This window comes from Hoplias malabaricus, chromosome 1, assembly GCF_029633855.1.
Source record: "Hoplias malabaricus isolate fHopMal1 chromosome 1, fHopMal1.hap1, whole genome shotgun sequence".
Lineage (NCBI taxonomy): Eukaryota > Metazoa > Chordata > Actinopteri > Characiformes > Erythrinidae > Hoplias > Hoplias malabaricus.
The window spans coordinates 5,373,218-5,396,177 of record NC_089800.1 but is presented as its reverse complement, the minus strand read 5'-3'; the positions used below and the strand labels follow the sequence as shown (position 1 = coordinate 5,396,177).

The window sequence follows — 22,960 nt, the reverse complement described above, 5'->3', positions numbered from 1 at the left end:
TTTGTCCATTTCATTAACAGTATTTATGGTAAATGTGTCCCCTCTATAAGACAATGCACTGATTTTGACTTAAAACCTCAGCCCAGCCTGGCGTGTGGTGACGAAACCCAGCTGTAGATCATTACATCCAGCTGTTTAGACTTTCCTTTTGTTTTAAAGTTGCATTAAGAACTATTTCTATGTATTTTTAACATCGTTTCCAATCGGGGCTGTGTTCCAGATGTGTGTGACCAGGGAGCTGAGGTCAGTTCACGTCCACTCCTAATCTCCCCGAGTCCAGACATGAAAGCAAACTTGTCCAGGGTGGTGCTCCTGTGCTGGACACTGTTAATCCTTTCACTCGCAGCCGGGGGCCAGAGGAGAAGAAAGAATGACAACAAAAACAACCTCACCGCACCAAACGGGAAGGGTGAATCAGTTTCATAATTCATACTCTGTTATATTTTGTATTGTATTGAAACACCTGTCATTGTAGTGTGGGAGGTGTCATGGCTAAATTGGAGCAGCCTGGTGGACAATCTTCATTAACTGCACATTGCACCAGTAACACCATGTACATCCAATGGTTCAAACATTGTGTCCTGAAGGCGGTGCCGTGTATCAGGACGACAATGCACCAACACACACAGCAAGACTGGTGAAAGACTGGTTTGATGAACATGAAAGTGAAGTTGAACATCTCCCATGGCCTGCACAGTCACCAGATCTAAATATTATTGAGCCACTTTGGGGTGTTTTGGAGGAGCGAGTCAGGAAACTCAGTCAGGTTTTCCTCCACCAGCATCACGTAGAGACCTGGCCACTATCCTGCAAGAAGAATGGCTTCAAATCCCTCTGACCACTGTGCAGGACTTGTGTATGTCATTCCCGAGACGAACAGACGCTGTATCGGCCGCAAAAGGAGGCCCTACACCATACTAATAAATAACTGTGGTCTAAAACCAGGTGTTTCAGTTTTATTGTCCAGGGCGGAACGGTGGTGCAGCAGGTTAGTGCCACAGTCACAGCTCCAGGGACCTGGAGGTTGTGGGTTCGAGTCCCGCTCCGGGTGACTGTCTGTGAGGAGTGTGGTGTGTTCTCCCTGTGTCTGTGTGGGTTTCCTCCGGGTGACTGTCTGTGTGCTGTGTTCTCCCTGTGTCTGTGTGGGTTTCCTCCGGGTGATCCTCTGTGAGGATTGTGGTGTGTTCTCTCTCTGTCTGTGTGGGTTTCCTCTGGGTGACTGTCTGTGAGGAGTCTGGTGTGTTCTGTCTGTGTGGGTTTCCTCCCACGCTCCAAAAACACACTTTGGTAGGTGGATTGGTGACTCAAAAGTGTCCGTATGTGTGAATGTGTGTCGCCCTGTGAAGGACTGGCGCCCCTTCCGGACCCACCGTGACCCTGAACTGGATAAGGGTTACAGATAATGGATGAATGAATGAATAATGATGCCCAAGTGTAAGTTCTCTCCATTCCTCTCTGCCCCCTTCATTAGAGAGTGAGCCCCTGCCCCCTCCTCATCCAGGAAGGGTTAATAAGTCCATGTTCTCTGTGATACAGAAGTTTACAGACTTGCTTTCTAAGAGTTTCTGACGTGTGCATCTGTTAAACACATCACAGCCTACGCATGTTCTTACAGCTGCTGTTTTCTTCAACAAATATTTAACTCTGTTTGGCCAAAGTAGAGCAATGGGAAAGACCTAAAAACATCACTTCTACAGCGCTAACCACCGTTTGTTTCGGGTTAAAGTGGACATAAAGAGGTGGTACTATATTGCTGCCAAAAAACTCCATTGGTTCTGGTGCCTTGGGTTTGAATCCTGCCTCGGGTCACTGTCTGTGAGGAGTTTGGTGTGTTTTCCCTGTGTCTGTGTGGGTTTCCTGCAGGTGCTGTGGTTTCCCCCTACATACAAATGACTGTGTGAGAGTCGGCCACAGATCCAAGGAGCGTTTGAACCTCTTCAAAAGACCACGGCGTAATTTTACGAGCTGCCGTCGTGAGTCGGATAAAAACAAACGTGATCTCTGCTGCAGTTGGAGATTTTACAGATGGAGAGTTGGTGCTGGTCGTCTGCGTTGCGTGGCGTAGAGTGACGACTCTCTCTGGACAATCAGCGCTCTGCAAGGTTTACACGCCACGGTTTAGTCCCTACTCCCTGCTCTGGACCAGGAGGGAACGTATACTAAAAAAGAACCCAGTTCCAGGGACCAGGTTTGCCTAATGGAAAAGTTGAGTAGAGCTGAGTAGAGTGGTGTAGGTAACATGCAGTGGAAAAGCACCAAACGCTAACAACCAAGCAACACCTGCCATCACATTCTGACACAGGCGCATGACACAGGCCACTCAGGAGAAGTCAGAAGACAGTACTGTTGTCCACTACACTTACCAAACACCAGCAATTCTTTCATGTTGTTAACTCTTCTCTTTCCATCCCCAGTGCTGGTGTGTCCACTGGAGCTCGCCTTCATCCTGGACAGTTCGGAGAGTGCTGCCAGCTTCCGCTTTCAGCTGCAGAAGGACTTTGTGCGCTCCTTGAGCCGGAAGCTCATGAAGATGCAGGTGTCCGGCTGGCATCTGCAGACCCGGCTGGCTGCGCTCCAGTACAGCAGCTCCGTGTCCATCGTCCAGAGCTTCTCAGACTGGCAGAACCTGGACGTCTTCCTGAGCCACATCGAGGTTGTGGCCTACATCGGTCAGGGCACGTACACGTCCTACGCCTTGGGGAACGCCACCGAGCTCTTCGTGAAGGAGACCCAGGAGGACAATGTCAGGGTGGTCCTCCTGATGACTGACGGCGCCGACCACCCCCGGAGCCCTGACATCCTTGCAGCTGCCGCAGAGGCCAAGAGCCACGACATCAAACTCTTCACTATCGGCCTGTCGGACTTGTCCCGGGGCGGACACAACAGCGCCAACCTCAGGGCAGTGGCCTCCTCCCCAGCACAGCAGTTTGTTCACAGTCTCACTGACCCAGACTTGGAGGAGAGACTCCTGCAGGAACTAGTGAGTAACTGTATTGAGTTCTGGTTCCAGTTCCAGTCCTGCACTTACACACAAACAGCTGTTGGGAGAAGTTCCCATGGCCATTTTTTTTTGTGCCTGGCTTAATCCACACATTTGTCTCTTGTAAAGTTGTTTAAGCTGAACATGGAGGTGTTTTATTGTCTGAGCTGTGAGCAGTGAGCTGCGCGCTGCAGTTTTCTCAGTTAAAGCTAGTGTCTGAGCTCCATTGCCCAAGAGATTCAAGAGATTCGAATTCAAATGTCATAAAATCTCTGAAAATCTCTAAAATCCCACCCCAAAAAAAACAAGGTAATATTAGCATGTTAGCTTGATGTGTATATTAGCATGTTAGCTTGATGTTTATATTAGCATGTTAGCTTGATGTATATATTAGCATGTTAGCTTGATGTATCACTTACAGAATGTGAATAAATAAACATCTATTCAGCATATGGATGATACGTAATATATTCCGTATATTTAAGTCTTCAGCAGATGGGCAGTCTTAGAGTTTCCATGTAAACAAAAATGCCCACTGGACACTCAAGGCTAATTCTGGCCTATGGTCCCACAGTGGGGTGGATTGTTCTGTTTTCTTGATTCTGAATAGAAGAAGAATCCCACCCTGAGGCATAAGACAGACTGGACATTCTGGCGTCCAGCCCAGGACTGTTACACTCTGTGGACTAAAAGCTGCACATGGCCAGTCGACTCTATATAACTACAGAGCCCATATCATTATTTTAATTTATATATTAATAATATTCCAATGATTTTTTTATTCAACGTCTAAAGCATATAGGAGCACTTTCTAGCTCTTCTGTTACAGAGTGTTGATCATCTGTTCCTCTGCATACTTTTGTGGTTTATTTCTAAAGATTTGTGTTTGGTATAAGACAAGTGTCTTATTCCATTAGTAGCGTGGCGTAAGTCACTTTAAGAAATAATACAGATCAAATTTTACATTTTAAAAGGAATAAAGGAATAATTTTGTTTATTCAGTAAATAACATGGATGTTTTTGATCTTTTCAAGAAATAATGCATTAAATGTGATATTTAAGATATTTGGAGAATTGTTTTTTTTTAAAGAAATCATAGGATGGGATATTTGGTCTCTTTCAAGAAACATTGCAAAAAACAAAAGGAAATAAAAATTCATGAAAAAAGTCTTTAAACATACAATATAACACTTTGCCTTGTTTTTTGCATCTGTAATAAATATGGTGCTCAGTTGTGGACCCAGATGTTTAGATGTAAGACATAGACCAGCTCCCTAAATGTACTAACTATCTTATTACAAATTTGTCTTTCTTTTTTTCTTCAGAAAACCATTGCAAATAACGAGGTAAATATCGCAGTATACTCATGCAACACAATTTATGAAAAACCTTTGCATAAAATTGCAGGAAAAAAGCAAAATTTCATAACTGCTTTATGGTTCATAACTGCTTTATGGTTTCATGTTTCAGTGTCCGAGGCTCCAGACATGTTTGTGTGAGAAAGGAGACAGAGGACCTCCTGGAAGCCCAGTGAGTGAAAGGACGCTAGTCGTGTAGTTCGACCAGAAAAATGATCAGCTTTTCATTTAACAAACACTTTGTTGTGTTTGCTGCAGGGTAAACAAGGAGAATCGGGTTACGAAGGACTCCCTGGGCCTAAAGGTGCAAGGGTAAGCATGAAAAAATGACATAACACGATAACGGACTACTGGATGACTACTGACGTGCAGACTGACCAATTAAATGTTTACAGAGAAGGTTATCGACCAATAACGGTAGCTCTACAGTCAGATCGTCCAATCAGTACATTTTAGGCTACTTCACCACGCCCCCTTCTCACTCAAGCGAACCAATCGGAGTAGGGGAGGGCGGGACTAGTTTGTGAACGAAACTTCTCGAAGTTCTCTGTAAACTCTAGAAAAACAAAATCCCGGACGTTTGTGAAATTCCGCCCGGACATTTTTTAAGTCTAAAAAAGAGGACATGTCCGGGTAAAAGAGGACGTCTGGTCACCCTAGTTTTACTCCATTTATATCAGTATTTGTTAATATCTGTAGCTGCAAAATACCATTTAATTGCAGCCTCTTCATGCCCCCATTACCACTGCAAAGTCATGCAGTGTCACCCAAACCTGACTGCTAGCGTAGTCACGCTGTAGACTGATAAATAAAACCACGGGGCATTAACTCAACACTTACCATGTCCCTTTACCTATGGAGAAAAGAATACAATTATTTATTCTTTTTTTCACTATAAAACGGACACCATGGACACGTTTCACACTCATTTAAACTGAGTTAAAGTATCTACACGTCCAGTTACAATGCTAACCACATGTCTGTTGATGTAGTAATCCATTCTCTCCCCAGTAACAAAAAATTGAACAGAAAAACTTTCCTAAAAAAAAAGAAATTGAGAAAAAAAAGAAGAGTTACTACAGTTAAACGGTTGAAATGAGATATTTGCTAAGCATTACTGTTAGCTATCAATTTTCCTTATTAATAATATGCTAGCTAAAAAAACCTTTAGAACAAAAGTCCCACTTTAGAATATTTGTAATATTTCAAAGCTCCTCATCATCTTCAGAGGGGTTTCCCAGTCTTCAAACTGGAGAATCCTACCCTAGAAACAAAGGCAGCCTATGTAGGAAGTGAATTAGGAAGAAGGAAGTTTCATTTTGAATATTGAGCATAAAGATGTAAATCTTGAAATTAAACTAATGTATTTGTTTGTATCTTCAGGGAGAAAGTGGGAGTCCTGGACGTACAGGAATGCAAGGACCTGAGGTAAATCACAGATCCATGTTTTTTTAGATTAAATTGTTTTTTGTTTTTAAACATGACTTTGATTATGTATTTTCACCCTCAGGGACGGACAGGCTTTAAGGGTGATAAGGTAAGTGTTATTTCTCAATAAGTAAACAGTGTAGATCTCATCTTAAAAGACGACTCTGTAAATTAAATTTAATTTGCCTTAGAAGAAATATGCTGATTCTTGTATGGTAATTTGGCACAGGCGCCCCCTGTTGGGGAAACATTAAACTGCTACGTGTATGCTTTGCATAGAACATTTTCTTGGAAAGTACTTTTTCCTATGGTTAGAGCGGATGCTGTTTAGTGCAAAGTTTGTTCAAATTTTATGATCAAGAATTTAACTAATACAACTACCAACATGCTTTGCTAAAGAAGCTAATCATAAACTCTTTATTGTAATCTAACTGCCACAAGTACTGTTCAGTTATCTAGATTTATCGTTTATCACAAAATACAAGAATACTATTGGCTTATTCACACGTTTAGATGGCAGCAGTGAGGAATGATTGTTATTTGATATTCTTAGGGCAGCATCAAGTAGCATGTTAGCTTATGATGCTAACCAATGAGCTTGAAGCTACAGTTGACTGCTCTCAGTTGAATCTGAAAATGGAAACAAAATATAACAACTTATTTTTTGTCTAATCAAAACTTTGTATCAAATCAAGACACTGCTACAATTTTACTGGGCTGAGATCTAGGAGACTTCAGTGTTTAAGAGCAACAGCGTTTGTATCTTGAGGTTGTTGGACAGTGTTTCAAATCTACTTTTACCATGACTGCACTGGACTTCTTTCAATATGGTCCCAGGACATTTTGTGTCCAGGAACGGAATTTATTTATTTTTTCCTGGACAAACAGGCATAACTCAGGGATTCCAGAAAATCTTGAACATGTTGACACCATAATTTCTCATCAAAATAAAGTCCGAAATGTTTATCCAGATAACACTTGAGTTGTGTTGTAGGGTGAGAGAGGAGAGTGTGGAACTCCTGGAGACAAAGGAGATAAGGTATGTGCCTCTATACTGCGTCAAAGGCTATAATATGGTACTTTAGATTACTGAGGCATGATTCTGTCTTTTACAGGGACTTCAGGGACCTCCTGGACCACGAGGCACCAGAGGAGAACAGGTACAGTATCCTCTAAAACACTGTTGCATCATTATCGCTCAGTTCTAGCCTTGGTTGAGATGTGTGTGGTTATATAGTGTTGTATCAGAGGCTAGATTTGTTTGTATTCAATAATTATTACATTTATTTTTCTGGACAACTCTAAATAATGTTGCAGTCATTAGGTGGTTTTAGGTCATAGCTAATAAACCACCAATAGTTAATTAAACATGGAAATCACACACCTTCTCCATGCTGCACTTATGGAATGTGAGTGGAGGATCACTCTTAATCCCCTGCCAATGAACATATTAAAGCAGGGAATCCAGGCTTGCAGGATATTATTTTTTTTTCCGAGGCAGACTTTGTGCACTAGGATTAATGTGGGGACAGTGGACTGTAGACTGGTCAGGTTTTTGACTCTGGAGAGATGGGCTTCTGAGGCCTTAGTACAGTGGTCTCTTTTGGTGGATTGAGAAACACTGTGTTCTGTATGCTAAATATCATCTATACAGTTTTATATTTAATATATAATGAATATATCTGATTCAACAGCAACACACTACCTCCCCCGTGTTTCAAAGTTGGCACTATGTATTCACATCAAACATTTTTGACTACCAAATTTCTGAAGTTAAATCTGGTGTTAAGCTAGAAACATTTGCACATCAAATTTTTGGTTACTGGTAGTGTGGCTCTTCCAATTCTTCTTAATTACTGCTGCAGCAGTGTAGTTTACCAAGGCTCCTGGACCACACTCTATCTTTGTGAAGATTTACAGTTAGGTTTCACAGCTTTTGAGACTATTCCTTAGCACGGGGATCCTCTATGGAATAAACTGGGCACTAAAGTATCTATAAATATTATTTTTTGTGTTTTTACAGGGTCTCCCAGGGCCAACAGGGGATCAAGGACCAGAGGGCCAGGCAGGTCCCAAAGTAAGAGCAGTTTGCGCTATTCCTCTTGGTACTGAAACATCTTTGAAGGGTGTTTGTCGCCCAGAAAGAAACAGACATTGACACAGTATAGCTTTAATGACACTAACGGTCTGATCTTGCCAAGCTGCTGGCTGTGGAAAGACAGGGCAAGGACGTTCGCACGTTATGTGTGGGCAAGATGAAATCAACAAAGAATGCTTTGAGAATCCGATAACTATACCAGTGAGAATAATGTGTGGGAAGAAAGACAGCCTTATCTCCACTAAATGTCAAATACTGTATCCAGATGCACTTCACCAAAACAGCAACAACAAATAATTACAGTTTGCCAAAGGCAGGGGGATTCCTGTCTGTCGCTTTCAAGGGGCTGAATACTAGACCACTGACAAAAATAGCTACAAAGCTCTCACAAGTGTAGCATATTTGGCAGTTGGGCAGTAACAGCTTAGCAATGTGCGTGGCCAGCGTCCAGAGGAGCTACAACTGTCAAAACGTCAGTTTTTAAAATGGTTAATGATGTATTATATCGCTATTACATTTGTAGTATTTATGAAAAAGTTACATTACTGTAAAAATATATTATATATATTTTCATTACAGTTGTATTACCTCTTTTTTTAAATAGAAATTCATATGTAAATATAACTACGCACCTGAAAAATACAAATTTAAATGTATTTTATTTGTGTCATTAATATAATGAAATCTTTAGTTTTCTATTGGAAACAAGATGGAGGACATTTTTACCAAACCAAACAATTATGCTGAGATTACTCAATAAACTTCACACAACAATGTATTAAATACAACATTTCCAATTATTAGGAAGAGAAGTGTTTCTAATAAAGTGGCCAGTTAGCATGCAGTTGCTTGCTTGCATATTTTGCAATAGTCAGTGTAACTTTAGTAATGCATTTCAAAATGATTTTTTTTTTTAGATAATTATCATGTTATTTTATGTCTGTAGGGAGATCGTGGATCCACCGGTGCACCTGGACCCAGAGGGGATATAGGCATTGGATTCCCTGGACCTAAGGTCAGCCAACCCCTGCACTCAGAGATTTAATTAACTTCTGTAAACATCTGTTAGCATGTACTAGCCACAAAACAGGAAGGCTTTCCAGGCTACATACTACTGTCACCAACCAGAGACCACCGTTCATTTTTCAGGCGATATATCTCTTAATATTAGATTATAAGACATTCCCCTTGCATAAGTGCTTCACATTTGAAAGAACCCACAGCCATTTTCTACTATGAGAATATAAAACAATGCTATGGGTCTGAAAGGATGTGAGGCTAATAACTAGCCCTGCTTGAAATAACAAAATAAATAAGTGACATTATTGCATGGTAAATCTGATTTTGAATAAGCCCAACGATAACACACTTAAGTTTACCCATTCTTATAGTTTTGTTTCCTAGAACCACGTGTTCAAGCAAAGGAACATTTAGGGGGCTTTTATTCTGAAGCTTGTAACTACAAAACAAATAAGTGAACCAAGGTATTACTTACCAGACGTTTGTTTTGTCGTTTCATTTTCAACATTGGAGAAACTTTATGTAATGACTTTAGGGGGACAAAGGAAACCAGGGACGACCAGGTCCAGTGGGTGCAATGGGAATTGGAGAACCAGGCCAACCTGTAAGGAGACAACGCTCAGTGACTGTGTTAAAATATACCAGTTTAATGTGTATATTTCTGCATATTAATAACTGTAATTTAAAAAAAAATCAAGGGACCCCCAGGACCTCCAGGACGTCAGGGAATCCTTGGCCCGCCAGGGGAGGGATTGCCTGGACCGAAGGTAAGAAAATTCACCCTTTGCACTGATCTTGTAATACAGTGGAGTATGTGTTTCCTACATTGTTAAACGTGACCAAGAACCACCCACTCTGACAAGGTGAGGCGGTTACAGTGAGATGCAAAATGACAAATTGTAAACTGTGGGATGTATAGAGACAGGCAATTTTCAAATCAATGCTAAAGCAAAAACACACCTTCAGGAAACAAAATATCTGTCATTGATACATGGCTGCATTTTATTAATACTGAAAATGAATGGTCATGTTTTGCATTGATTTTCAAGTGTTGAATCCAATTGCAGTGTAGGACTTACAATGTAACCTTTTTATACATAGCTAACGTTTTAACTTACCAACGTATTTCTCCTGAAATTCTACACTTATACTTTTATGTGGTAAATTAAATCTGAATTTCTCAGGGAGATCGAGGCTATAATGGTTCCACAGGAGCTCGAGGAACTCCAGGTTTCGGCTACAAGGGTGAAAAGGTAAAACATAATAAATGTCAGGTTGCTAAAATGCTTCAAGATGGCTGGGACTGTTGCTACATGACCCAGCTATATCCATCTGTACAGATAAGAGTATGTTACAAAAATCAGAAACTGTGATGTAGAAATTAATTTGAGGTTACTAAACAAATATACTCATTCTGAGGCAAGTTTGTTATTGTTTAGACAAAAGACAACAACTAGCATTAGCATTATGCTAATGTATACGCTTCTATTACTTGCTAGCTATATTAGCCTTGATGCTAATTGGTAGTAATAGGAACGCCACTGAAAACTACAGTTCAGTGAAACAGTAAAGAGTAAAAAAACAAATATCATTGGACTTAATGGTGTATTCATATGTTTATGTAATATAATATTTATCTATGTCCAGGGTAACGCAGGGCCTCCAGGGTCTCCAGGTTCAGTGGGGGCTCCTGGATTGGGAATACAAGGGGAAAAGGTTTGTAAATACTGTGTACTGTTAAATATCAATTGTTATGGACATATATATCAAAATATTTTTCTGCTATCTGCTATTGTCATCTGTAGGGAAACCAGGGGCCTGTGGGACCACCTGGTCCCAGAGGACTTCCAGGGTTAGGAATCATTGGCGAGAAGGTATGACAAATGTGTGAAATTAATTATTCAATCAGTGTCATCAATAAAAAGACAACAAGAAAGATCTGTTTGTCCTCAGGGAGTTCAAGGCTTTCCTGGAGAACGAGGATTACCTGGAGAGAAAGGTGTTGGAGACGCAGGACCCAAGGTGAGATCTGGGATTTTTCACAAATTGTAATGGAAAGTCATTTGTAAACATCACTCTGTGTGGTGCGGTAATCATAAACAACACTTTTAGGGTGATCCAGGATTTAAGGGTCCACCAGGTGAGCCAGGTGCTCCAGGAGAAGATGGACCAATAGGACCAAAGGTTGGAAAGTTGGAAAACGTGATGAATTTTAAACCAATTACATTAATTTAAGAAGGTTGTTCTGCACCAGCTCAACAGACTCTCCTATTGTCCTGGTGTGTTTAGGGTGAAATAGGCTTTCCTGGACTGAAAGGTCAAGATGGACCACCTGGTAAAGGTCTTCCTGGAGATAAGGTACATGTGAGGTTAATTTGTGCCTCAACTACACCATTATATATTAATACACTAAATCATTATAATACTGTAATATACTCATATGTAATAATCTTAATTATAAATATGATGAGTTTCTTATTGTAGGGGGACAAAGGAGAGAGAGGAGCAAGAGGACCACCAGGACTCATGGGAACAATTGGCCCAGCTGGACCCAAGGTAACACAAATCAAACCAAAAACACAGTATTTCAGTGGAATAAGCTCATTTTGATATGAGCTAGTGAGATGATAGTGAGAAAATGCTGCCTGAAAATTTCTCAGACATCTAACACTTGTTTCTGTTGAAACCAGGGGAACCCGGGGGGGTTTGGACCTCCTGGGATGATTGGTCCACCAGGAAGAGGTATACCTGGTGCTAAGGTAAATGGGTTCATATGAGATATGGCTTTGGGTCCAATATTTTAAAAACTAGCTAGAATTTGCAGCTAGGTTCAGAGTAGTGTTTTCCTTGTGTGCTGTTTCTCCCTTAGCCGTGGCAGTTTGCCAGTCACATGACTGAGCTCACAGGTGCATCCTATTGCATTTGAATATTTACACTGTGTGCTCATAGTCTCTTGTTGGCATCCATTGTGCGTGTTTTAGTGATTGTTGCTGTCATCCTCAGTATTTGTGTCTTTGTTCTCGTTGTTTTTTCCTTGTGTATGTTAAAACATTTATCCACCCGAGCACCTGCTTCCACGTCACTATCTCTACCCCATCGCAGCTCGGGGAGTTCAGCTAACAGCCAATAGGGTGGAATCGGAAGCCAAAACTTGCAATGGCGTTTGTTTTTGTTTTTTTGACACTGAGAAGAATCTGCTTACTTGGACTCACTCATATTCCCACACCTGCTACAGAATTCCCAATCTGATCCAGAACCTTCCTAAGCTACTCATATTGAGGAATGACAATAGGGGAACACTTGACTTGAACCCTGTGTGGGACGCCATAAGAAAAATGGTCCTTGTAATTGATGTAGTACAAGTCTTAGTTATTGTTCCTTACCTGGCTTCCCATGTGTATATTTTCACAGGGGGATCCTGGACAACCTGGACCACTAGGACCTGTTGGGGAAACCGGAATAGGGATACCTGGACCAAAGGTGATCTCTACTGCTGAGGATAGTATTCCTTTATCCACAATCTTGTGAAGCCAATGGTCGAGTACAGATTGTTATTGGAGAGTAATTGTATTATTTACATGTTTTGTCCCAAAAATCAGGCTGAGAATTTTTTGTTTAACTGAACAGAAGAAAGTGAACTGCATCTATTCAGTGTTTAGTATTTAAGATAGGAACTTTTTGTCCATTCGTAGCTGAATCTCTGCTTGTTCTTAAGGGAGAAAGAGGGCTGCCTGGATCTATGGGACTACCTGGACTGAAGGGAGATGGCTACCCTGGACCACCCGTAAGTACATTTTATTTACTGTCAGCTACACCACTGAGGTCCTTCAGCTTGTCTGTGTTTTTATTTAACTGTATCACAGTCTCCATCTGCATCTATCACTCCACCGAGAGTGTCGTTGATCTCTTGCTGTATCAGTCATCCTTTCATTATGTTGCTGTCCCCCATACGATCACTAGGGACCCCCAGGTGTCCCAGGACTCATGGGAGAGATTGGGCCAGAGGGTAAAGGCTTACCTGGACCAAAGGTAGGAATCAGATATTATGATATGAATTCGTCATGTTTGATTAAAGCCACGCTATGTAAGATTAGGGCTAAGCTTCTGGGCTCCCCCTACAGTAATTGAGTACTTTTACTCACTTTTACAGCACTGTCCTGAAATCAAGAGTCAGGAGGGGGGTTGGTGCGATGGGTCCCCAGTCCCCCTGCAAAAATATAAAATAAATAATATATAAAATAATAATAAAAATACAGCATTTCTGAACACAATGTATGAGCATGTGTTCACAAACATTTGGCCAAATATCATATATAATTTATTAAGAACCTTTTCTTTCTCAGGGAGATCGAGGACTTCCAGGAGCCCCTGGGGTAGTCGGACCACCAGGCATCGGACAATTAGGCCCAAAGGTCAGTTATTTCACCTTTAATCAAGATGAGAAACAGAGGGTCCGAATAAACACATTGTTTGTTCATTACATTAGCACTGATGTTTATGAAATTAAAGGAGCAATCTGTAAGATTTAGTATTCTTAAGCTTGGTCTCCCCCTTCAGGTGCAGGGTGTCATTTATTGTTATGTTTTTACATAGTGTAGGTTCTGCTGTGCTGAGCCCAGATGAGCAATGACAGAGGCTGTATTCTCCCTATTAAAGCTCAGTGATTTTAAGTTTAAATTACTACCTAATGTTCCTTTAATAAATATTTATGACTTCGATTTTAAGAAATGATTCGTTACTTGAACTGGGAATTTTACTGATGTCACTGATCACTATGAGACAGATAATAGTGTCAGTCATCTTTTTTCAGTGGTGTGTTTTGGGTCTGTGTCTATTGTTAACCTGTAGGTGGCTCTAGCGCAACATCTAAGAGGAGGTTATGGATTCATGCTGCAGTTCAGAACTCAATTCTCAGGCTCATTAAAGCCGATACCAGATGCTTCACTGAACCTTAGACTTGCCCACACAGCATATACGGCCCTTCTGCACACAAACAGGAGCTGACCCATTTACAGATTTTTGGACACTCCTGTTCGTTCCCATTTGCAGATTTGAAGTGAAGTTAACATATCCTCTACAGGGAGAAAAATGATGTGCTACTTTTCAATATGCAAATCAGTGCATGTAGAGTCGAAAACTGGGCAGCCCAAATATTTCTCAAATTTTTCTTCAAAAAAAACAGATTGTGAATTAAGGGCGGCACGGTGGTGCAGCAGGTTAGTGTCGCAGTCACACAGCTCCAGGGACCTGGAGGTTGTGGGTTCGAGTCCAGCTCCAGGTGACTGTCTGTGAGGAGTGTGGTGTGTTCTCCCTGTGTCTGCATGGGTTTCCTCCGGGTGACTGTCTGTGAGGAGTGTGGTGTGTTCTCCCTGTGTCTGCGTGGGTTTCCTCCGGGTGACTGTCTGTGAGGAGTGTGGTGTGTTCTCCCTGTGTCTGCGTGGGTTTCCTCCGGGTGACTGTCTGTGAGGAGTGTGGTGTGTTCTCCCTGTGTCTGCGTTGGTTTCCTCCGGGTGACTGTCTGTGAGGAGTGTGGTGTGTTCTCCCTGTGTCTGCGTTGGTTTCCTCCGGGTGACTGTCTGTGAGGAGTGTGGTGTGTTCTCCCTGTGTCTGCGTGGGTTTCCTCCGGGTGACTGTCTGTGAGGAGTGTGGTGTGTTCTCCCTGTGTCTGTGTGGGTTTCATCCGGGTGCTCCGTTTTTCTCCCACGGACCAAAAACACACGTTTGTAGGTGGATTTGCAACTCAAACATGTCCGTAGGTGTGAATGTGTGTCACCCTGTGAAGGATTGGTGCCCCCTCCAGGGTTTGTTCCCGCCTTGTGCCCAATGTTTCCAGGTAGGCTCTGGAGGTACCCAAACTTTGGCACACCAGTGTATGGAGAAATAATAATTGCACGGCTTCTTTTGCAGGGTTCTACTGGACAGACTGGTCCACCAGGTCCCCCCGGGTCCCCAGGAGAGGGCATCCAAGGCCCAAAGGTAAGAGGAGTTAAAGGGGGTATGACAGTACTGATTTTTTATCATCTTTATTTTTCCATAAAATGCAATTCTCATGAGATAATGACTCAAACTGCTTTATGGTCCCGGTCCGAACCAGTTTATGTTCAATAGAGATGGTCTCCCAGATGGGGATGGTCATTTATAAAATGGGTTCAGTCCAGAATACAATTCAATACAGGCTTTGTTTGCTCAAATGTTCCTTTCATCTGAACATTTTGTTTAGGGAAATCCTGGATATCAAGGAATACCAGGACCACGAGGTCTCCCCGGGGAGGGGATTCCTGGCCAAAAGGTCAGCATTGTCCATTGTTGGTTCATATCTTAATCTTTTAAAGAACCCAGCACTAGCTTTTTACCTCACCACTGTTTTAAAGGGGGACCGTGGCTTCACAGGAGAGAGGGGACGCAAGGGAGACAAAGGAGGACTGGGGGATCCAGGACAAACTGGACCTTGGGTAAACAGCATATGAAAACACATGACTTATTGTGAATTATCTGTATTAATGCTTGATGTTTTAGCCATTTACCTCAAGGCTCGTTTGTACTTCATAGGACTATAATAATGTAGCTAACAATCAATGAACTGTAGACCCCGACCCACTGGACTGAGTGGGTGCACATACGCTTGTAAAACCTTGTGGCTATTTATGGCAGTATTTGAAGAAGACGTCAAGAATTGATACTTTGATACCCTTGGATACCCATGAAGCTGGAGTGGCATGCAGCCATCCATAGGGCATTTGGACAGTTAGAACAGGGTAAGATGCCTTGCTCAAGGGCACTTCAGCTCTGGATGTCAAGGGAGAAGAAAGTGCAAGTCATCTGGAGATATCCCTTGGGGGATAATTGGATAATTATAATTAGAAGCTTGTAACGACCTCAACTGCCTGTAAATCAAGCCTACACACTATTATCAGTGATACAAAATCATTAAAAAACCATCAAAAGGAACCATCAAATGCTAAAACAATTATGTTAATTATTAATTAATTGCATGTAGTTATGTAAATACATGAATGGTTTGAACTGTAACAGTAACTGTACAATTTAAGGATTAAAATTCAGTTTAATTTAGCTTTTCTTATCCTCTGCAGGGTAGACCGGGGCAAAAGGGAGAGCCAGGTATAACTGTAAGTGCTGTCAATAGGTCATTTTACCTGAAGTTTGATCAAACTGTTGACAAAGATATTCTTGGCCTTCTTAACATTCGTCTTGTACCTTGCAGAGGGAGGAGGTTATCAAATTAATCAAATCCATTTGTGGTGAGTAAAATGACATTCTGCTTATTCAAAATGCTCATAGAAATGCGCTAAATGCTTGTTATAGTGCAGTGTTCCTGCCTGAACAGGGCACTGAACCCTGGTCAACTGTGTTTAGGAGACTACACTATCCCAACTGCCACTGTACAGGTGAAATGAATAGATTTACCTTACGTGTGGCTGTCTGTTGTATTCAGGTTGTGGGATAACCTGCAGGGTAAGACCCCTGGAGCTGGTGTTTGTGATTGACAGTTCAGAGAGTGTAGGTCCCGACAACTTTGACATCATCAAAGACTTTGTGAACGGCCTGATCGACCGTGTGTCGGTCAGTCCCAACATGACGCACGTCGGCCTGGTGCTCTACAGCCACGTAACCATGGTCATCAGAAGCCTACAGCAGGCGTCCATTCGGGACGAGGTTAAAGCTTCGGTCCAGAGGATGGCCTACATGGGCGAGGGGACATACACAGGGAGCGCCATCCACCAGGCCAATCAGCTCTTCCGTTCAGCCCGTCCTGGGGTCAGGAAAGTGTCGGTGGTGATAACGGACGGCCAGGTAGACAAGAGGGATGTGGTCAGACTGGAGGATGCCGTACAGGATGCCCACTCGGATGGCATTGAGATATTTGTCATCGGCGTAGTCAATCAGACCGACACGTTCTACGGTGATTTCAAGAAGGAGCTGGAGTCCATAGCCTCAGATCCGGATGAAGAGCATATGTATCTGATCAGCGACTTCAGGACACTTCCCGGTATGTTAGAATTATGGTAGCTTCATTACATCAATCTCTATGGCTGCATTACTGAGAGTGTATCCCATGGACACGGAACTGGAATTAATGCTAGGGTTTATGCTAGTATTTTAGTAGAAGCCATTTTGCCATGTAACGGCAGACAGACCCAAAAAGGGACTTGAACCCCTCCCCTTTGAGCAATAGACTGCAAATAAACCCTTGTGGTCTGCCAGGGTTTTATTCCAAAAGGAATTATAGACCACCTTCAGGCCTGGACAGGGTCAAGATTCCAAGAGGTAGACATTAAACGTCTCCGATGTTGGGGCTGTAGCATAAAATGATGCACAATTTAAAATGCTGTGTAGTCCAGGACTAGGCTTAACCCATATCTGGCGAACCACCCCATTATCCACTGTTTTGAGATACTTCCTGTGTTTTTGTATATGAAGATACCAGTGAGGATACAGGCTACGTATTTAATGTATTCTCTTTGTGTTCAGCCCTGGAAAAAAAGCTGTTATTCAGATTGTGCGACAGCACAGACGACACTTCCTTTAGAGAGTCGTACAACATTGTCCCTGGTGCCTCCGGAACCTATTCTTTTGAAGAGGAATTCTGGAGGCGAAGTGAATCCTTTAATGGGGACCACAGTAGGACACACACAGAGGTGAGTCTCGGTAAAGCAGTTGTAAATTATCTTACAGAATTTGAGTCTTAACTCTGAAAAACTTTTAATAACCTGGGGTTTCAAACAATTCATAAAATTCACCATAATCCAATTAATTTTGTACTTCTTTGTAAGAACCTACATTTGTCTTTTTTGCCCAAATATGGCCCTAAATCCAAAAAGACTGCATAATAATCAGCAATAATTAAATGTACAACCTGCTAGTAGCTGAAAATATCAATGGAAGCTGCAATTCAAATAGAGGAACTACAAGTTAACACACACATGTGGAGCCAAATGAGCAGCCCAGCTGGGTCTAAGCCAGATTTGTCCATAACTTGTTGGCCCTATATATGAATGCTGTTCACAGTCAGCGTTGTGATGAAGCTGGGTTAGAGCCCATATGGGCAGCCCACCTGGAAACACATCTGTCAATATTAAGACATATATACACTGCTAAAGTGGGGCCATAGTGGATTATGTACTGGACTTCTCACATTTAGCCAACATAAGCAGCACACTTGGGTTACATTAATAACACATGTACAAAACCCTGCGGAGCCCATGCCCTTCTGAACTCCACCAAGTTGTATAGGCTGGGTACATTCTGTGCAATCACAAACTCAAATAGTAAGATATGAAGGGCCTTTGAAGGCTCAAAATAGGTAAACACAGTGTAAAACATTTTTTTAAAGCTAATAATTTATAGTATTACATTTTTAATAACGTATCATTGGACCATTAAAAACAACACAAACTGCACAAAAACATTAATCTTTGTTCTGTGTAGGCGCTTGATTAAGATAAACAATCATGTAGATTGGTTTCCTTGTACCGTGTTAAAGAACCAAACATATTTTCATATAAAATACTTAAGGCTGAAGTTTTTGATCAGTTGCTAAATGTCTGAGTGTTTTTTTTTTCTTCTAAGTACATAAAAACATGTCCAGTTTATGTACTAACATTATGCTAACATTTACCTTAGGTGTATTTTACCACTGTGCAAATACATTTAACCTGTTAGAATAAGAAAGACCAGGTTCTTATGATCAGTTTTAGAAATGGTGGCTAATAGTGACTGAAAGCTAATAGCCAGCAGTTTAAAAGATTAGCATATGGCTAATTAGTGAGTACTCCCTTTTAATTATAAACATGCTTATTAGCTTTTGACTGAAATCTGACCAGTTACTTTGCTGTAGTGCTGAATAAGAATAAAAATTCCTGGAAGGGGCATTTTGAACTGCTTCTGTCATATTTTATGTGAGCTAAGAGACGCTAATGCTAACTGCTATAATTTTGAGTACTTTGGGGAAGTAGGTGGATATTTTAATTTCAGTCACTCTGGTCTGTTCAGTTTCAGAGGAACTACTTCCCGGATCCAAACTTTTTATTAATAAAATCTTGCCCACAACTATTTTTATTTCTAACTGAAATTCCTATGCCTTGTAAAGCCACCTTTAGTTTAACTGAGTTTTATCTTGATGTAAATCAGTCCTGGACACATGGAGAACCAGAGCAGATCCCCTCGCCTCGGCCCAAACTGGAGGACATAGATGGCACCAGAACGCCGTTCTTAAATGGAGACTCTCTGAACAGTCTGGAAGATCTGTGGCGCTTCACAATCCCTCCTGATACAGAAAACCCCCCAATTCCAATCCAGAAGACCACCACTCAAGCCCCTGTAATACTGTTTCAGGATGATTTTACTCAAGGTAATTGATAAAGAGCTCAGTTTATTACATATACTTCATCTGAATGTTCTAGCATTAAAGAAACACCAGATTTGCCATTTTTGCTCTTGGGCTCCCCCTACCTTTGCAGAGTGTAATTCAGTCTTACAGCACTGTCCTGAAATCAAGGTGGGAGGGGTATGGTTTCCTAAACACCTCTAAAAGTTACATAGTGCAGCTTCTGTAGTGCTGAGCAATGATAGAGGCTCTATTCTCCCTATTACAGGTCAGATCATTACTATAATTCTGAAGCTGTAATTTTAAGGTAAAACTACTACATAGAGTTCCTTTAAAGGAGTGAAAGGAGATTTTTGATCCATAATTATCATAATTATTAAAGTGATTAGATGAAACAAATAATCAAACTGACGTTGTCCTTGATTGAACCAGATTATGCTCCATAGAGAGGGTCCCCCAGATAGAGGAGGCCATGTTTAATGCAGTGTTTAATACAGAATCTCTAGGTCAATTGGTGGTAAAATCTTAATAAATAAGTATATGAAGATACTCTTTACTATATTTGATAAAAGTATCTATGATGTCGACTCTGTAGTAACGTGTTACTCATGTCTTGTCATTTCAGACGTGGGCTGTTTTCACCCACTGGACCCTGGTCCATGTCGTGATTACGTGGTGAAGTGGTATTACGATCCCAAGGCCAATGCCTGCGCCCAGTTCTGGTTCGGTGGTTGCCGTGGCAACGGAAACCGGTTTGAATCCCTGAGAAGCTGCCAGAAAGCCTGTGTTATGAGTTAAACCCCATCAGTGAGAGTCACTGAGCTGTAGCGAATGAAAAGGCCAGGTTATAGGGTATAATCTGGAAATTATTTAAAGGAGCAATAAGCCATTTTTAACAGCGAAAGCAGAAGGTGGTTATTTATCTTATACAATATTTGTTATGAAATGGGACAAGATTTAAAAACAGAAAGCACTTTATGCTCTATAGAGTAAGTCCCACCTATGGAGGCAGTCTTTGTTAAAAAAGCTACATAACCCTCTGATACATCCAGGCCACTAGGTGTCATTAATGATGTGTAATAGAATCAGCCAACAAAAAGACTGATTGCTCCTTTAAAGCACTCAAGTATATTTCTTTATTTGTCTATACCTCTCTCCACATTAAAATATTTCATAATAAATAATAATTGTAATAATAAAAACAATACACAATAATAATAATAATAATAATAATAATAATAATAATACTTAGGCTTAGTAGAAGTATCTTTTACCTATTTTATATTTTTTATTTACATAAAAACTCAGTTTAACAGTCTTGTTTACAATCAAAACTTGGACAGCACCAAAATCATTGCAGTAGTGTGCTGTCTTGTCCCCAACAAACACTAGCCTGCTCTTACAGGGGATTCATTTTTGAGACACAGCAGTTTTAACATGAATTAGTCCGTTCTGTATTTGTTCACAGTGGTGGTAAAATGGAAGGAGATGTCAAAAGCATTTAACGGCTCTTAAATCTAAATTGTAAGAGCAATGTTTTCCATGAATTTGTTACCTGAAGCAGTACATGCAGGATGCTATAAGGCAAATGGTTTTTGAAAAACAGGGAGAACACACCACACTCCTCACAGACAGTCACCCGGAGGAAACCCACGCAGACACAGGGAGAACACACCACACTCCTCACAGACAATCACTCGGAGGAAACCCACACAGACACAGGGAGAACACACCACACTCCTCACAGACAGTCACCCGGAGGATACCCACGCAGACACAGGGAGAACACACCACACTCCTCACAGACAGTCACCCGGAGGAAACCCATGCAGACGAGAAGGCCTCTGTAGGTCCTCTGTGGACTTCTCTGCAATTCTCACATCAAACCATTCTGAATGACATCTGAGTAATTATAACATTTCTAAAAATGGGCGGACTTTCCCTTCAGTGCCCTTTAAAATAGACCAGACTGATACTAACTTTAAAGGACTCTGAATTTATGGAGGTACGTCCATTTTAAAACACATGATTTACATAATGACACAGGCAGCTTTAGCCATCTGTCCGGCCCCCGTCCCCAGAGACGTCTCTTGTTTGGAACATATGTTTCATCTGCTGATCTTTGGTGCTACTTCCTTCCCCTTTCCAAACCACTGAGTCACATGATACAGTGATTCAGATTTGAGTTCATCCTGTGGCTGGGGCCTAAGCGAACGAGTTTCCTCCAAATGGTCTGTAATTCCTTATAGTGTGGGTTTATTAATATTAAGTGAATTCAATTACTCAGTACCTACAATCAAACAGGTATTTGGGGGATGTAGTTACTGGATTGAGAGAGGGTAAGAGCTCAAAGTTACTTCATATATAGTTAGCAACAGCCAGCTGTTGTGAAATATGGCTCAGACACTTCTCAACCAATCAGGTGTGAGATACCCAAAAGCTTCCTAACACAAGGATGATTCTTAAATGGTAGACTTAGCATCGCACTGAAGACTACACACTCGAGTACCTGAGTTTCTAGGTCCAGCTCCCCCCAAAAACGAACTTTACACCCTAGTCATAATGCTGATACGTGAGACATGGCAGCTACTCGCAGAGAAGTCTTCCCCACACTTTGAGCTATTAAGAAAATGGCATGAAACCACTGCCTTCACTTCCCAGAAGAGTAAGCGGCGTTGAGCCCCAGAGGTCAGATCTTTGAGTGAGTACAAGTGGACGCTGTGACAATCAGTGATCACCCATAAGTCCCACTTAAAGATGCGGCGCCGTGGCCTCGTCCACTTCTAAATCACTCCAAGTGTTCTTACGTGAAAAAAAAATAGTTCTGAGCATATCTTCAAGTGATGTCATTAGTATGCACACTTGCCATGGTGCTGATTTGCTATAAATAAGCTTCTCCTCATTCTGTTTCTTGGAATAAGCTACTTCCCTGAAGATCAAGAACACACTTCTTGTAGTTTCTGACATAAACATATTTTCTTCGTAACATGTAACGACTTGAAAGTGTCATTCAGACAAAATAAAGTTGTCAATGTTTAATAAAGAAGATTCCTTTCTTGTCCTCCACTGAGTATCCAGATGTGCTGTATTCATTCGTAGGTTTTCCCTGTGTTCTGGATGTTGTATTGCCTCCTGTTTCTTGGAAATCCGCAGGCGACATTTTCCACCCTTCCACAGTTCAGCTTTAGTCAATTCTACAATTACAGACTGTAGCCCATTGTCCTTTCACCCTGCACTTCAGGGGTCCGGAGCCCCACAGGACCACCGCATTTGGGTGTGCTGGTGGTGTGTTACTCTATGTTGTGCTGGTGTAGAGTGGATCGGACACAGCAGTTGCTCTAATTTTAAAGCCCTCAGTGTCACCGCTGGAATGAGAATAGTCCACCGACCAAAAAAACACCCAGACGACAGCGTCCTGTGTCACTGATGAAGGACTAGAGGACGACCGACACACACTGTGCAGCGATAAATGAGCATCTTTACATTTACAAGGTGGACCAATGAAGTAGGTGGGTCTAACAGAGGGATTAAAAACTCCAGCAGCAGCTGCTGTGTCTGATCCACGTGTACCAGCACAACACACCACCTGAGAGTGATTCACCACACGGGTAGTGGGGGTCCTGACCATTGAAGAGCAATATAAAATTGAGGTAAAAGACAACAGCTCCTACGTGGACCTGATAAAACGGACAATGAGTAGGCTCTGGACCCACTGCGGTTCTGACCAGGAT

The 22,960-nt window shown here is 41.7% G+C and overlaps 1 protein-coding gene across 1 annotated transcript; it reads left to right on the top strand.

The window, feature by feature from the left end:
* The first annotated feature begins 282 nt into the window (after positions 1-282).
* col28a1b (collagen, type XXVIII, alpha 1b) lies at positions 283-20,125 on the top strand. Its single transcript, XM_066686555.1, has 34 exons — positions 283-409; positions 2,415-2,980; positions 4,306-4,326; positions 4,451-4,510; positions 4,597-4,650; positions 5,722-5,766; positions 5,849-5,875; positions 6,761-6,805; positions 6,882-6,926; positions 7,790-7,843; positions 8,811-8,879; positions 9,420-9,488; positions 9,583-9,651; positions 10,069-10,137; positions 10,532-10,600; positions 10,690-10,758; positions 10,838-10,906; positions 10,997-11,068; positions 11,174-11,242; positions 11,369-11,440; positions 11,575-11,643; positions 12,296-12,364; positions 12,600-12,668; positions 12,845-12,913; positions 13,228-13,296; positions 14,792-14,860; positions 15,105-15,173; positions 15,256-15,336; positions 15,976-16,011; positions 16,107-16,143; positions 16,338-16,892; positions 17,375-17,541; positions 19,034-19,253; positions 19,855-20,125. The coding sequence occupies exons 1-34, from the start codon at positions 283-285 to the stop codon at positions 20,025-20,027; spliced, it is 3,492 nt and encodes a 1,163-aa protein (XP_066542652.1). The 3' UTR covers positions 20,028-20,125.
* Positions 20,126-22,960: the final 2,835 nt, after the last annotated feature.

What these genes read in the sequence shown, in the direction of transcription:
- col28a1b (XM_066686555.1), top strand. Translation starts at nt 283, where the DNA reads ATGAAAGCAAACTTGTCCAGGGTGGTGCTCCTGTGCTGGACACTGTTA. An exon ending in ATGGACCAATAGGACCAAAG is followed by an intron (nt 11,069 to 11,173) that starts GTTGGAAAGTTG and finishes TGGTGTGTTTAG; the next exon opens with GGTGAAATAGGCTTTCCTGG. An exon ending in GAGGTATACCTGGTGCTAAG is followed by an intron (nt 11,644 to 12,295) that starts GTAAATGGGTTC and finishes ATATTTTCACAG; the next exon opens with GGGGATCCTGGACAACCTGG.